General features: G+C 32.7%; 2 protein-coding genes and 1 long non-coding RNA gene across 5 annotated transcripts; 1 reads left to right on the forward strand and 2 right to left on the reverse strand.

The window, feature by feature from the left end:
- Window positions 1–1,230: 1,230 nt before the first annotated feature.
- Window positions 1,231–3,898, reverse strand: LOC111401361. 3 transcript variants are annotated; one of them, XR_002703998.1, is made up of 4 exons: window positions 3,208–3,898; window positions 2,836–2,947; window positions 1,896–2,244; window positions 1,231–1,508 (listed from the first exon to the last, which is right to left on the reverse strand). It is a non-coding gene; the product is annotated as an uncharacterized LOC111401361 (long non-coding RNA). The 3 variants fall into 3 exon arrangements; XR_002703997.1 differs by having other exon boundaries at window positions 2,836–2,905; window positions 3,208–3,897; XR_002703996.1 differs by lacking the exon at window positions 1,231–1,508 and having other exon boundaries at window positions 2,051–2,905; window positions 3,208–3,893.
- Window positions 3,899–7,261: 3,363 nt separating this feature from the next.
- LOC111402651 (probable carbohydrate esterase At4g34215) lies at window positions 7,262–8,622 on the forward strand. Its single transcript, XM_023031024.1, has 2 exons — window positions 7,262–7,877; window positions 8,335–8,622. Exons 1-2 carry the CDS (start codon window positions 7,290–7,292, stop codon window positions 8,530–8,532), a joined length of 786 nt encoding a protein of 261 aa, XP_022886792.1. The 5' UTR covers window positions 7,262–7,289; the 3' UTR covers window positions 8,533–8,622.
- Window positions 8,623–13,215: 4,593 nt separating this feature from the next.
- Window positions 13,216–13,978, reverse strand: LOC111400335. The gene is made up of 2 exons (XM_023027750.1): window positions 13,628–13,978; window positions 13,216–13,314 (listed from the first exon to the last, which is right to left on the reverse strand). Exons 1-2 carry the CDS (start codon window positions 13,976–13,978, stop codon window positions 13,216–13,218), a joined length of 450 nt encoding a protein of 149 aa, XP_022883518.1.
- Between the last annotated feature and the right edge of the window lie 1,147 nt (window positions 13,979–15,125).

Here is a 15,125-nt window from a genome sequence, read left to right on the forward strand (position 1 = left end):
TTAAATGTAACATAGCTACAACACATTGCGTGACACAGCGGATCATCATGACTAACAAATCGGTTGAGTTTGACTATCTTTCTCAACATGCTATCCCAGGAAATACATGGAAATAGCCTAAACAAAGAGGCCGTTTTTTCAAAATGACCTTTGACCAATTTTATCATATAAATATACCTAAAATACCCCTCCTTTTGAATATTGCATAACAAACTAATATAATATAGAAATCTTGCATTTTAGTCCTTAAAATTAAATTTTACTTGATAGATTTATTGTTTATAGATTTATTTGATTTTTATTCACTCTAAGTAGCCCCCTAATTGGTATCAGGGCCATAGAGATCATGGAAATTAAAATAAGAAAAATATATTATTATTATAAATTAGAAGAAGGAAAAGGAACACTACAAAAAATAATTGATTTTGCGATAAAAAATTGTTGTCGCAAAAATAGATCTTTTGTTGCAAAAATAATTTAGCGACCACAAGATGTTTGTTGCCGGCATTGTCGCACTATACAAGTCACGGAATGTATTTTGCAACAACTCTTAATCATTCATCGTGGTAATAAACTTGCAACACTATTAGTTTGAGGCAAAAAGTACGAAATAGCAACAGGATATTTGTCACCATAATATTGTCGCAACGCATATTTGTCGCAAAAAATTAAAAGAGCGACAAGTCATTTGTCGCAACGATTATTGTAGTAAAGTTTTTGCGAGAGAAATATTTGTTGCGAATATTATTTTAAAAGTATAACTTTTTATTACATATTCTATTTTGCAACAAAACATGCATGTAGTGATATGTCTTTAATAACATGTCATATTTGTCGCAAAATATAATTTACAACGCCTTTGATATGTTGCATAATATATATAAATATATTCAACATTTAAAGTACAATTTAATATGTAAGAAGTGATGCTTGTAATTAAAATTATTTCACAACACAGAGTTTGTCGCATCATCATTTGTGCAGCGATGCATAATTGTTGCCTAATTTATTTCATAATTATTTACATGTCACGTATTTCATTTTACGACATAAAATTATTGAATAAATTAATTTTTGTCAATAGTATTTATTTATGCAATAAGCTGTGCTTGTAATTAAATTTATTTCACAACATAAAGTTAATGTAACCTACTTTACTAAAAACAGCTCATGAATTTATGAAAAAAAATGCTTCAATGTACAATTATTAAAATTTAAATGATTTCAAAATATAGAAAAAAAACTCAATTGTCAATCAAATAAATATAGGTCAAAGCATTATTTACAAACTTGGTTACCTCCAAAACCAAAACAAATACCAATAAAATATATGCTAACAATTTCATGAATGAACTACTTAGTGTAGTTCATCAAACCTAAAAAGAAGAAAATCAAATCCAAAGACTGAATAAATAACTACAAATTCACAGGACAATCAAATAACTTTCTTGACTCCAAGATATACTTTCAGCTCAACCACAATTTGTTATTTGGTTAAATGAGGATTCCTGAAAGGACAAGCTCCAAAACTTTAGTCAAAGACGAACATATAAAAAGTAATAAAATATTATTTAGAGGAAAAATATATCAAATATCTCATATCATAAATAATGATGCAAAACATCTAGGTTCAATTCTTACAAGTTGTATGTGACTACAAATTTAAGACGAAGTTCAAATGCAAAAAATGAATAGACATTTAAATTCATAAAGGGATAAATTGTGTCTTACTCTTTACAACCACACAAGCTATACCACATTCTAAAACATGGCTTCTTAATAATGAATAGACAACATAATAACTCAAAAAAATGTGCATATCACAATTTGTACATGCAGATTATAAACATAAAATTGTTAAATGCATCACTTGAGTGGGAAAAAAAAATACTAACCAGCCTTCCTAGATGGATTGGAATTTTACGTACTCCAGTAACTTCAACAACACCAGCAGCCAACTATGTGCAAGATGAGGATGAAAATAATCCAATTTCTTTAAAAAATATATATATTTAATAAAGCAAACGAAACAAATTACGTAATATAAACATTCTGAATCAATAAACTTCTTGATAGAAATCAGTAAGATAAAGGAAAGAGAATTGCTCCCTAATGGGCTACGAGAACCTAAAAGCAATGTCAATGCCATTGTTGGCTCCATGAGCCAGCTCAGTATGGAACCTCATGGTTCCAAAACAACCTCCAGTTCTATTGCGTACATCAAATGTACCATTACAGTGCCATCTATAATCACAAACAAGACAAATTTCCAACATCATAAAGCTCCACACAAATCAACTCAAAAGAAATATATTCATTACACTACACATACATGCAAATAAAATACATTTGTACAAGTAATAAAAATCATAAATTCAAATAAAATGCACAACTTTGAACTAGCTAGATTGGAAACCAAAGTCAGTCTGGTGGTATTTTAAATCTATTTTTATCAAATGCTAGGTGAGATCATGGCTGGGCAAATCTAGATAATCAGTGAAGATCATGGGCATAATATTCATTAACTCCACAATCAGAAGGTAACAAAGCCTTTCCTTTATCCTTTTACATCTTTAATACAATCTAATGAAGGAAAAACATCTACATTTGTGCTCATCTTGTCATCTCTTTGAGTACAAAATAGATTAAAAAACCAACAAACATTATCTCTAATGTCTTAGAGAACGACAATGTGACCGCTCATTCACTTCATTAGTGCAACAATAACTATTATCATATAAATATCATGCAATGCACCTAAATAGTGCAAGTCTAAGTAAAAAAACAGAGTTCAGAAACAGAGATACTCTTCTTTAAAGTTTGAAAGCAGCATACCATTGAAAATGTGGATGTTGCCGGAGAAACTCGATCCAATAGCTGATTAATTTGATTCTGACACTTCAAACTGCAAGCCAACACAGAGAAAAAGGCCAATGTTTATCTTAGCCTACAGGAAAATGTTGATATTACACATCAGAAACAAATCTCAATCCCACATCTCATTAAATATTGTAAAAGATCAATGCCGTTGCTAACTCTTCCTGCTGCTTCTTCACTTTCTCCTCATTTCTTCATACTGGAATCTTGGCCGTTTACTTTATAATTGCTTAAGCTTGCATATTTTTAATGTACCATACTCATTCTGACAAGTTTTAAAAGCTATATAAAACAAATGAAAATAAAATTTAGCAACATTAAAAGGCAAACCTCTTATTACTGGGCTGCTTTCTCATTTAGCATTCTACACTTCTAAGGGGCCACAATTTTCTTCAATTGCTATTCGATTTCTGACAATTTCTCCTTTTGCACTGGAACATAGGTAATTGGCAAAGACGAGACATGACTAGTAAATAACTAGGAAATGAACAAAAAATCAGAAAAATGAAATAAAGATACTCGCTTCGAGACGGCTGTGGGGGTAAACCATTTGGGAACTCAATTTGACTTTTCCCGGATGCAGAAGAGGCATCCTTGCTTAGAAGGGCCCGCTGGCGTGTTGTAAGTATCATTTCCCTCTTTTTCTCGGTTGGTAACTCTTAGAGATCCTGACAACAGTTTATCCTCTCCTTCAGGATCACTATCTGACAACAGTTCATCCTCCTCATAATCCATGTCACTAGATCTGGACTTCTTTCCATCTCTTCAATTTCTTCCACAATTTCATACTTACCATTCTTCCATTTTCTTGAGAGTGATTATGGGTGTGCAATTGGGGGCTGGAAATGGGCTATGCTTGATATCGACGATGATAGAGATTGAGATTTGAGGTTTCATTTTCTCTGAATGTGCTCAGAGAGAGCGAGAGAGAGAGAGAGGCAGCACGCATACATTAGAAGAGATGAAGTTACGAATTTGAGGTTAGGGTTTTGAAATATGACTACTGTAAAATGAAAAGCACCAGTGAAAATTGCTTGATATATATTCAAATTAATATTTTGAGTGTCAAATTAAGTTTTTAAAGCCAAGTAAAATATTAGGCGGGTAGTGAAAATTTAATAGGGAGAAATGAAATTAAATGGAAATTGATTGTTTACAATTTATTTACGATTAGTTTTTTAATTGATTGAATTAAAAATAAATATTTCTAATTAACTAGTAATAATTTAATTCATCACCAATAATTTTTAGAATGTGGAAAATGAAATGAAGGTGAAAAATAATTATTTAAAATTTTCTATAATTATACTTTTATTTTCTATAATTTATTAAATTAACAATAAATACTTATTTAATTAATTGGTAAAATATTTTAATTTGTAACTATTACTATTAAATGATTTAAATAATTAATTGTCTAGTGAAAATATTTTAATTTATTATTTACTTATTTTTAAACTTTTCACCAACGGATTAGAAATGGAATATTAGTGCCCAGAGTCCTCTGTTGACAATTCTATCGATAATTTAATATATATTTTTTAAGCATAATAAAACAACAATACATTGCACGTTGTTGTGTCCTTCGACTCTATGACAATATCAGAGCCCACAACATACGGGTAAATTTTGTTGAAGACCTATGGCAACATTTTTTGGTCGTTGCAAACAATAATTTTCTTGTAATGATTTTTTTCTTCATACATTGAACTTTTAGCGACAAATATTCCTTGTTACAAAAAGTAGACTCTATTGCATCACAAACTTTTTGTTGCAAGAAATAAAAATTTGTCGCCCTAAGTTTCCCACCAAAAAATATTTTGGCGCCTTCCTTGCCTCGTGTTTTTGGCAACGGTCTTTATTATTTGTCGCAACTTCTTATATTTCACGACAATTTTTTATGTCGCTTTATATATTTTTATACTTATTTTTTTCACTACAATCTTAGCGACAAACTTTAAAACTGTGTCGCGCTAAATCACTTATTGCAACAGCTTTTCGTATGTCGCAAAAAAACTTGTCGCGAAATCACAATTTTGTTGTAGTGGAAGTTATATATTTTTAAAACCTATTTCTAATAAATTAAAAATAATGACATTAACAATAGTTAAAGATTTACCTAAAGCAATAAAAGAACAAATATTAGAAAAATTAATAATAAGAACAATAAAGGAGATATATACATATGAAAAAATTATTAATATATATAAAGATGAAGAAATTAATTTACATTACAAAGAGAAGTACGAGTGCAAGTGATAATACAAATTAAAAATTAAAAAAATTAATTATAAAAATTGAAAAAAATACAAGAAAAAATACGATATATAATGTTAATACCAAAAGGAATAAAAGCATAAAAAAAAGACAATTAATAAAATTAAAAGTACATTGATCATTCACATTATTAACCCCACAGTAAGCTTACTCTCGCTTTGAGATTATGAAAATGACAAGATTCATCATAACGTATGGCTATAACCACGATTTTTCATTTTTCTGAAAAGGAAAGATGAATAAAAGTAAAAATAACATTAATTTTCTATTTGTTTGGTTAACCCCAAGCGGATCATCATGACTAACAAATGGGTTGAGTTTGACTACAGTTCTCAACATGCTACCGTTCAGTTCTTGATTGTGACCAAGTTTATTTGTAGTCAAATTCTCTTAAAATCAAAGCTAATTCCATTTCTAGAATGATGAAATCTATTAATTTATATGAAATGATGTCACAAATGTCATCTACAGATTGTAATGACTTATTAACAATCAGTAACATTATGTAAATTCATTGACAACTAGAAATTCAATTATGGTCTCAAGAATAGTTATTATTAGATTGTCATCAAGATTAACGACGATCTCTATTAATGACGAATAAAAATATTCTAATAAGAAGCCCATCAAACGCCATCAAAAGCACCTTTTTTCCTATTAAATTCGTGCACCCGTCAGTTTGCAATTATATCATAGTTGTCATTAAAAATCTTTTACCTCGTGGCCAACTATTTCTCTTCCCTTTTTTATGTTCCTAGACCTACTCCTAGGTTCCCATTTTTAGGGCACCTTAGGAAAACAAAAGCTAAACTAACCTTGCATAAGCTACTCTAATATATTATATTTTTAGGACACTGGACCTACTCGAAGGTTCCCATTTTATTTCTAGAATAAGTGACAAATCGTTTTAATGACAAGTCATCTTATTCTCCCACTCTAAAAGCAAAAGTCACTACTCGTTTCACCTCATTGAGCCAACTTTGGTTTGCCAATAGGCCAAACTCTTATCAACTCGTTGCAATGAGATATCATACATTATTGAATCAGTTAATTATTAGGTGTAATCTAGTTATATGTCCATGGCACGGCTTTTTGTTCCTAATTTATGTAGCGAACAACTTGCCAATTTTCCTCTCTTTTTATGTAACAAGTACAATTAGATCAAAATGCTAACATATTTCACATGAGAAGATGGAAAAGCTAAACTCCATAAATTGGTGAGATCCATCCATTCGAAAACATAGAAAATGATGTTTAGAGTACTAAACAAATATTTTAAAGAAAATCTTTAAATCTATTGTCTGTCCAAACCTTGTGCGAACATACTATGAAAATGGAAGAAACAACTCTTTTGCTTTCCTTCCTTAAACTAGTATTACTGTAAAATTGGTACTATTTTTCTCCATATATATTCATATATTTTTTGCCGCTCGAAATATATTCTGAGTACAAATATCACGTGACCAAACGAAGTTCTCCTAACATAAATTGAAAGTTTAATTTCTTTTCTTTTCTTTTTTTAAACAATAAGGACGGCCTAACCCGAAGCATGCTATGGAATATTATATCTTCATACACGTAGAGTAATAACAAGAATTTTTATTTGTGCATTAACAATTGATTGCTGGAAGCGCATGCATATAAAAGTAGTTTAATTAATTTATGTATCCACCATGTGAAAATGGACTGTAATGATGATATGGTGAGGGTTTACTTCATTTAACAAATACTTTAATATAATAACGTGCATGTATGTGATTACGAAATTCTTTATACACATATAAGGTGAGACGACATGTCAAAAATATACTGTTTTGATCGTTACATGAATAATTATTCAACAGCCACGCAAAATCACCTCAAAATCATAGCTTTTACCGTGTAAAAATGATCCTGTATCTTGCTTCTGTGGTTTTAGGCACGTCCTGCGACTTCCACTTATTGTTCATTAATATATTACTCTTAATTTTCTCATCATTTTAATTTTATTATCCATGGTTCGTTTGAGACATTTATTAGTCATTGTCAAAACAATCTGCCAACCCGACCCTCCTCCATGTATATAAAGATGAACAGATGCGAGAAAGAGAGAAAACAAGATCAAATTTTCAGTTTGTTGTAGATACAACTTCGAGATGTTTCCTTTAATCATGTTCATGTTCTTAGCTGCTTTTCAATTACAAAGTTCTGAATGTCTAGCATTTGCATGCAGTGAAAAGAGTATCTTCATACTCGCCGGCCAGAGCAACATGGCTGGCAGAGGTGGTGTGGCAAAAGGGACTTGGGATGGTTGTGTCCCTCGTGAATGCCGTCCTGACCCAAGGATTCTTCGACTTAACGCCAACCTGGTGTGGGAGGAGGCACGTGAACCTCTTCATGCAGGCATCGACACAAGTAATCCTTGTGGGGTGGGGCCAGGAATGTCATTTGCGAACTTAGTGCTGGAAAGAGATCCTTGCCTCGGGGTGATCGGTTTAGTCCCCTGTGCTTTTGGTGGAACCAATATAACCAGGTGGAAACGAGGCTCCGAACTTTATAATCGGCTCTTGACGAGGGCTTATGCAGCACTACAAGATGGAGGAAAAATTCGTGCAATTCTGTGGTATCAAGGCGAAAGTGATTCCACAGATGAAACAAGGGCTGAGATGTATAAGATGAGGTTGATAGAATTTTTCCTTGACATCCGGAGAGATTTAGCTTCCCCAGCTCTCCCAATTGTTCAGGTATGGTTACTCTACAAATTTTCCCTAAGGTGAACTGATTTAATTTTTCTTCTTGGTCATTTTCTTAATCAATCAAATGGGGTTTTAATTTTTGAGCAAATGGATTTTTTAAAAATCTTCTGATTGCTCATTTTCGTTGCACAAATGGATTCTGCATTTTACTTCCATTGATAAACATTTGCTGTTGGCCTGATTTTTTACTTTCCTTTCTAACAATGTTCTGGTAATTTTTGTTTTCAGATCGATTTTTCTAAAAATGGGGTGTTCAGTTCGTCATTAAAGAGTTTTAATCTAAAATTGGGCTGAAATTAGTTGCCAATTGGTTTTCTTGTACTTATGCCTAACAGTTTCGTGGACATTTAAAGTTCCTGTAGCAGCTCTGCTACATTTTGATACGTCAGTAAATTCAATATCTTATATCAAATTATTCACAAAATTAAATGATAACTGGTTGCAGGTGGCATTGGCTTCAGATGTGGGACCCTACTTCGAGGTTGTAAGAGAGGCCCAACTACGGACCGAACTTCCAAATGTGGTATGTGTGGATGCTATGGGACTTGAGGTGAAGGAAAATGATACACTGCACCTTACCACTTCGGCCCAAGTCCAACTAGGAAAGATGCTAGCTAATGCCTTTCTTCGGATTGGAATTTAGAGGATTGATCAGGGCATGATTTAAAAGTTTTCAATTTATTTAATTATTACAAAGCAATAAAGACATGCGCGCGGCAGCAAATTTCGACAAGTCACCGTCAATACTTTACATTCAAACAACGTAATTGGATGTGCACAGAGACGATAAATAAATTTGTCAAAATTACTCACAGTATTGTAAACACTCCAAATCAACATTAACTAATCGAAACAAGTTGAATAAAGAAGACCAACAAAATTGTAACTAGTTAGAACTCATCAAGTCACAGTAGAAAACTTTAAATAGAAACAACTTTTGTTCCAAAATTTAGAAGAAAGTCCATGAAATAAAGAATTAAGATTTATTGTTGGTAATTTTATTATAATGACCCAAATTTTTAATATTTAAGTCGCTATCAAAAGTTTCATTTAACCTTTAAAAAACATTGCATACAATATAGATAAAATTATGTAATGATGATTTATAAAAATTCATGTAAAAAAAAAAAAACCTTTATATATTCATAAGGACATAACGAATATTTTCCTAAGTCATATCTTTACAGTATATGTTTGGAAAGAGCAAATAAAATCAATCTACCATTTAAGAATTAGGGACATAATTTATCACATGCATAATAAGTACCATTTAATTTATAAATTTGAAACGTTGTTATTTAGGAGAAAATATCATGCTGCAAGTGATTAAACAATAACCAAGTCATTGCCTAGTAAAAATATATGCCAACGAGTGATAAGACATGACAAAAACATAACCAAATAACATAGGTTCTAGAATTCTAAACAAATAAACAGATTCATATAATCATGAAATTAAAATTACTACTAGGAATAAAATTTCAGCCACTTTATTTTAAGTTTACTTTATTGAGTCCTAGCACAACGATGGTACCTCATCGCCCAACAACCAACTACCTGTTCTAGTCTGTAAGAAGTAGGAGAAAAGGGTGAGGGAGCATTCAATAGGACATGAGTAAATGTGCAATCCCAAATAAAATATCAATTCAAGTGTCAAAATAATTATACCGTTGTGTCATATCTTTAGAAACCAATAATAGCTCATAATATATCATAACTTTGGTACTGGATGACCATATCATATGATATCATATCTTTCGTAAGCATACCGTTTTTCAACATGAATAAATGAAATTAATGGAAAAAACCACTTGCACCTTGTAATCCTATCTCGTTAGATTTTTGAAAGGCAAGTGCCATAATCTAAGTTGCAGTGTCCATGTTATGATGTTTCTATTGCAGTACATACAACATGGAAGTTGAAATAGGAGCTAGACATTACATTGGATTTAACGTACTTCTTATATACAGTCTTCTATTTAGTCTTGGACCCATAGTTGGTATGTTAAAATAATGTCAGCTAGTAACTATCTCCTTGGAAGTTATACTCTTCGGCAATAACAGTCATCAAGTTACGTTCCCTATCAATCTAATTATCTCATACTAGTCAATTCTTCTAAGTACTAAAGCCTATTTAATTAACCAGTTTGTCACAATTATTCGTTTCAGACAATGCCAGTCATTAAGAACTTCGCATAGGAAGTTTTATGGACACTGTTTGTCAAATTCCCGCAAGCATACGGGTTCGTTAACAAGTAATAATCGTGATGAGAAAGTTGTCGTCCCACAAGGAATAAGGATCAATTTTAGTATATTTGATATATTTGAATTCGTGTTTGTAACTAAAAGATGATCGAAGGAATAGCTAAAGAATTTTTTATATCTAAAACTTGTGAAAATAATTAAAATTGGTTTAAAAATTCAAATGTATGAATGCATTGGATTTCTGACGCCATTAATTAATTTCTAGTTCTAATTCTCGACCAATAATAATTATTTCAATTTATGCAGTTGTGACGATCGATAATTCCACTATTATTTATTATTCTTTTCCAGAATATAATAAACATATGATTACCACGAGACGATCCTATTCCTAGTCCGACTTCATATGACAATCATGCATTGACATTTAGGATTATCACATAAGATCGCACACACCACAAATATTATTCCTAATATTTATTGCCCGCATGTCTTAATAATAGTGTTCTACCTATCATGAGTTTTCCAACACTATGAAAAAGCAACTTATTATCCTAATGGTGCGCATACATTAAAACAATCTAATTATGCATATTAATGAAATCACAACGCAATAATTAACATAAAAACATAGGTCTCGAATTAAAACTAAAAATTAAACAATTTTGTCATCATCCAATACGTGAAAAGGGATTAGCCAAACATGATGCGAGAATTAAATAAATAAAAGTGGAACAACATCACCGATAATTGACAAACCGTAATTAATTCCAAATTCTTGGCACAATCTTGATGAATTATTTGCACCAAAAAAAAATTCTGGAATTTTTTCTCTCTGCCGTGGATCGGTCTCCGTGTAATCTGCCACTTTTATTGTTAATTCCAAAATTCAATTTCAGCCAAAGCACCTTGAAAAGAAGCCGCTTATGTGTTTGTATGTATTGCTCAATTCTGCCTCTTCTCCCGCTTCAGTTTCCGTGTGATATGTAATAAATTTCAATGCCGACAGACTCTATTAATTCTCCTTCTCTCGGCTTTTTGTGCATAATCTAATAATCTAGGTTGCCTAATTATTGTTTTGAGTCCTCTGTTTAATTCCTCCAGCAGCCGGCCAACCTATGTGAAAATTATAATATTGGCCGACACTCCAATATGTTCCATTCCCCAGGCAGCCGGCAGTTTTACAATTCCCTCCGCTCTTCCTTTTTTCTACATGTGTTTGTATATATATACCTCAACAATTAAACCCTTGTTGTAGCCCAATTAGGGGTCCAAAGCATGATTAAATTTTGATTCCAAACAAGTCTAATTTAGGCCCAATGTGTTATTTCCATTTCCGGCAGATTCCTTTGCAATTCCCATGGGCAATTAAACGTTGTCCAATTTAGGAGTTGAAGCCCAAATTTGAATTCCAATGCATTATTTATCTTCAATTCCTTCTTCTTTTGCACTCTTTTTTATGACTTCTATCGATCTACAAAACAACATCAAAATCACATATTAGCACTTCTAAAATACTCTCCAAGATAGCCAAATCATGAATTTAATGGCATAATATAATAATTGTAAATCACTCATCAAATACCCCCAAACTTAACTTTTTGCTTGTCCTCGAGCAAACACCAAACCAACAAAATTAATTAATGGACATACAAACACAACAAAGACAAACAAAATCACTTAAAACAAATTTCGCTAGATAGCTTGCTTTCATGGCTCGAGATTAAAAACATAGCGTCAATTGCATGAATTACTTCAAGGTTATGATGCACAAGTTAGAATTCTCACCTATTCAATGCAAAACGGATGTGTGTCTGAGAAGTTAATTGCAACGCTGTACAATAGTAAATTGATTCAATTCCCGACCTTAAACGTCAAATATTTCCTAACTTCGCTCGTGGGATTCACACACCCCCAAACTTGTTCTCTTTTCACTTCCCAAGGTATATTCTAAAGTTAATTTCCAATACTAAACTCTTACACCGCTCAAGTTTGGTTAGACGTCACTAATTGCAGTTCATCATGACAACAAATGAGGATTCTCCTTATTTTTGGCCGCTTCAACCTCTAAGAATAAATCAAGTTACTAACCCCTTATTAAAGGTCTAATTTTCTAAAACAAGTGTTCGGGGCTTAATCAAGGCATGTGATTTCCAAGTTTTTTTTTTCAGATATAGATTTTATTCCTTAATCATCCTTTGTGCGAACGTCCCTCCGTTAAGCTTTCTAAATGACCCATATAGCGAGTTTTAGGCCGATGACTCACAAATCAGACGACTTTAAGGCACCAGGTTTTAAACCTCTACAGGCTTAATCACTCGAGTTATAAAGGCTACGAAGAGACAATTCACAATGAGATTATTAAAGTTGTCCTCATTGGTATCTTAAATTTTATTTATTTATTTATTTTTTTGTGCAATGCCCCTTATTAAACATTTATTCTAGAAAATTGACCTCTAACTTAAGGTTTTCACCCAATTTTCATCATATTAGTTTCAGACAATCCACACAAAATTTAGCACACACGGAATCCACACATATCTCCAAGTTTCCCTACAACAGCTTAGCCTACCAAACAGCCTATATTTGGTTTAAGGATATAATGATGTTTAAAGATTGTTTGGGTTTAGCATTTAAGTTTTCTTATTCAACCTATAAACATAAATCAACCTACTCATGCCCAACGTCACAATCAACTCAAGTGCATAAATATTTTCCATTTCACATGAATAAGCAAAAATCTAATTTGAATACATAACTCGTCCATAATTCATAAAATAACACATGTTCTTAATTACAAAAATCAATACTTGCAAGGTTATCTAACTCACACAAGCATGCAAAATAATAAAAAAAATTAAAATTCATTTTTTTTAACAATGCAAACAATTAAGAAATTAAAAACAAAACACACAAATAAAATAAAATAATTTTTAAAAAAAAATTTTTAAATTTTTTTTAAACATAAGTAAACAACGCACGAAAGCATACTGAAACCAAAAACACAAAGTGCTTCCCACCCCCAAACTAAGTTCGACATTGTGCTCAATGTCTTAAAATATAATTAAGAATATAAGGGGACGGGGAAGAAAATGACGAAGGTACTCCCCAAATATTTCTATTAAACATGGAAGATACTATAGGTGACGGCTAGACTATCTTTCTCATCATACTTTCCCCTTGGTCGATGTTGGTTTGAGTGTTCTACGACGTCATGTTCCTACATATGGCAATCAAATCAAACAGTAGAGATCAAAAAATCCAAAACATGCGTTACTTAGCCCAAACACTCAAAATAACCAACATTATATTTAAGAGCCTCAATGAAAACATGATCGGATGATGATACTCTATAAATTTAAATGTGCCTAAATCTAATGCAACTAATAATTAAAACAAATCTATATGTAATGCGATGCAGAAAACAAAATAAATTAAAGGTTTAGAAATTAGGTTGCCTCCCAATAAGCGCTTAATTTATAGTCTTTAACTAGATTTTGTTATCCTGTCTACTCTACATTATCAAGTGGTACGGTTGTTTTTTCACTGGAGTAATCACCTCCCCAATAAGCTTTCAACCGTTGTTCATTTACTTTGAACCTCCTTTGTTGATCTTGAGACACCACTTCCATAGCACCATGTGAAAACACAGCTACTACTGTAAATGGAACCGACCACCGAGACTTCAGCTTTCTCGGAAAAAGCTTGAAGCGTGAATTGAACATCAATACTTGTTGACCAATCTCAAACTCCTTCTCCCTTATATGCCTGTCGTGCCATCTCTTGATCTTTTCCTTATAAATCTTTACATTCTCATACGAATCCAAATGAAACTCATCTAACTCATGAAGTTGTAGAACCCTCTTTTCTCCTGTTGCTCTCATATAGAAATTGAGCAAGTGTGTCACCCAGTATGCTCTAACTCAACCGGCAGATGACAGGCCTTTCCAAATAGCAGTCAATATGGAGACATGCCAATTGGAGTCTTAAATGCTGTTCTATATGCCCAAAGTGCATCTTCTAGTTTCTTAGCCCAATCTTTACGTGATGCATTGACCGTAGCTTCGAGAATCTTCTTTAACTCCTTGTTAGAGATTTCCACCTGCCCACTAGTCTAAGGGTGGTATGGAGTCGAGACATGATGTTTCACTCCATATTTGGCCAACAAAGAAGCAAATAAGCGGTTACAAAAATGCTTTCCACCATCACTAATAATTGCCCTCGGGGTGCCATACCTTGTGAAAATATTCTTCTTCAGAAATTGAGTCACTACTGGGCCGTCATTAGTTGGCAAAGCTATAGCTTCAACCCACTTAGACACCTAATCCACTGCCACCAGTATATATTGTTGACAATAAGATGGAGGAAATGGTCCCATGAGGTCAATGCCCCAAACGTCGAATATTTCAACCTCCAAAATACTGTTCAAAGGCATCTCGTTCCTCCTTGAGATATTTCCAGTCCTCTGGCACTTATCACCGTGTTTTACCATATAATGGGCATCCTTTAATAAGGTAGGCCAATAAAAACCCGATTGCAGTACCTTTGTTGATGTCTTAGTTGCTGCGAAGTGGCCTCTATACGGTGCAGAGTGACATGACTCTAATACTTGATGCTGATCTACCTCTGGTACACAACAGCGTATAATCTGATCTGGAAGTAGTGTTTTATGTCACTGAAGAATTTCTTCTTTTGATGACTTAAGTAGTCTGGTGGGATGATGGAAGGGCCAAATAATTGACATAATCAGCGTACCATGGTGTAGTGATAATCTGAAAGAGTGTTTCATCAGGAAAGACTTCATTGATCTCCAATGTAGGATTTGACTCGTGTGATTCAAGGCGTGAGAGGTGATCTACCACAACATTCTCACTCCCCTTTTTATCTCTAATTTTCGGATCAAACTCTTGCAATAGGAGTATCCGACGAATAAGTCTCGACTTTGCATCCCTCTTGCTCATTAGATATTTTAACGCTGAATGATCTGTATAGACAATCACTTTTGACCCAATCAAGTATGATCTGAATTTG

The sequence above is a fragment of the Olea europaea genome, chromosome 10, assembly GCF_002742605.1.
Source record: "Olea europaea var. sylvestris chromosome 10, O_europaea_v1, whole genome shotgun sequence".
NCBI classification, from domain to species: domain Eukaryota; kingdom Viridiplantae; phylum Streptophyta; class Magnoliopsida; order Lamiales; family Oleaceae; genus Olea; species Olea europaea.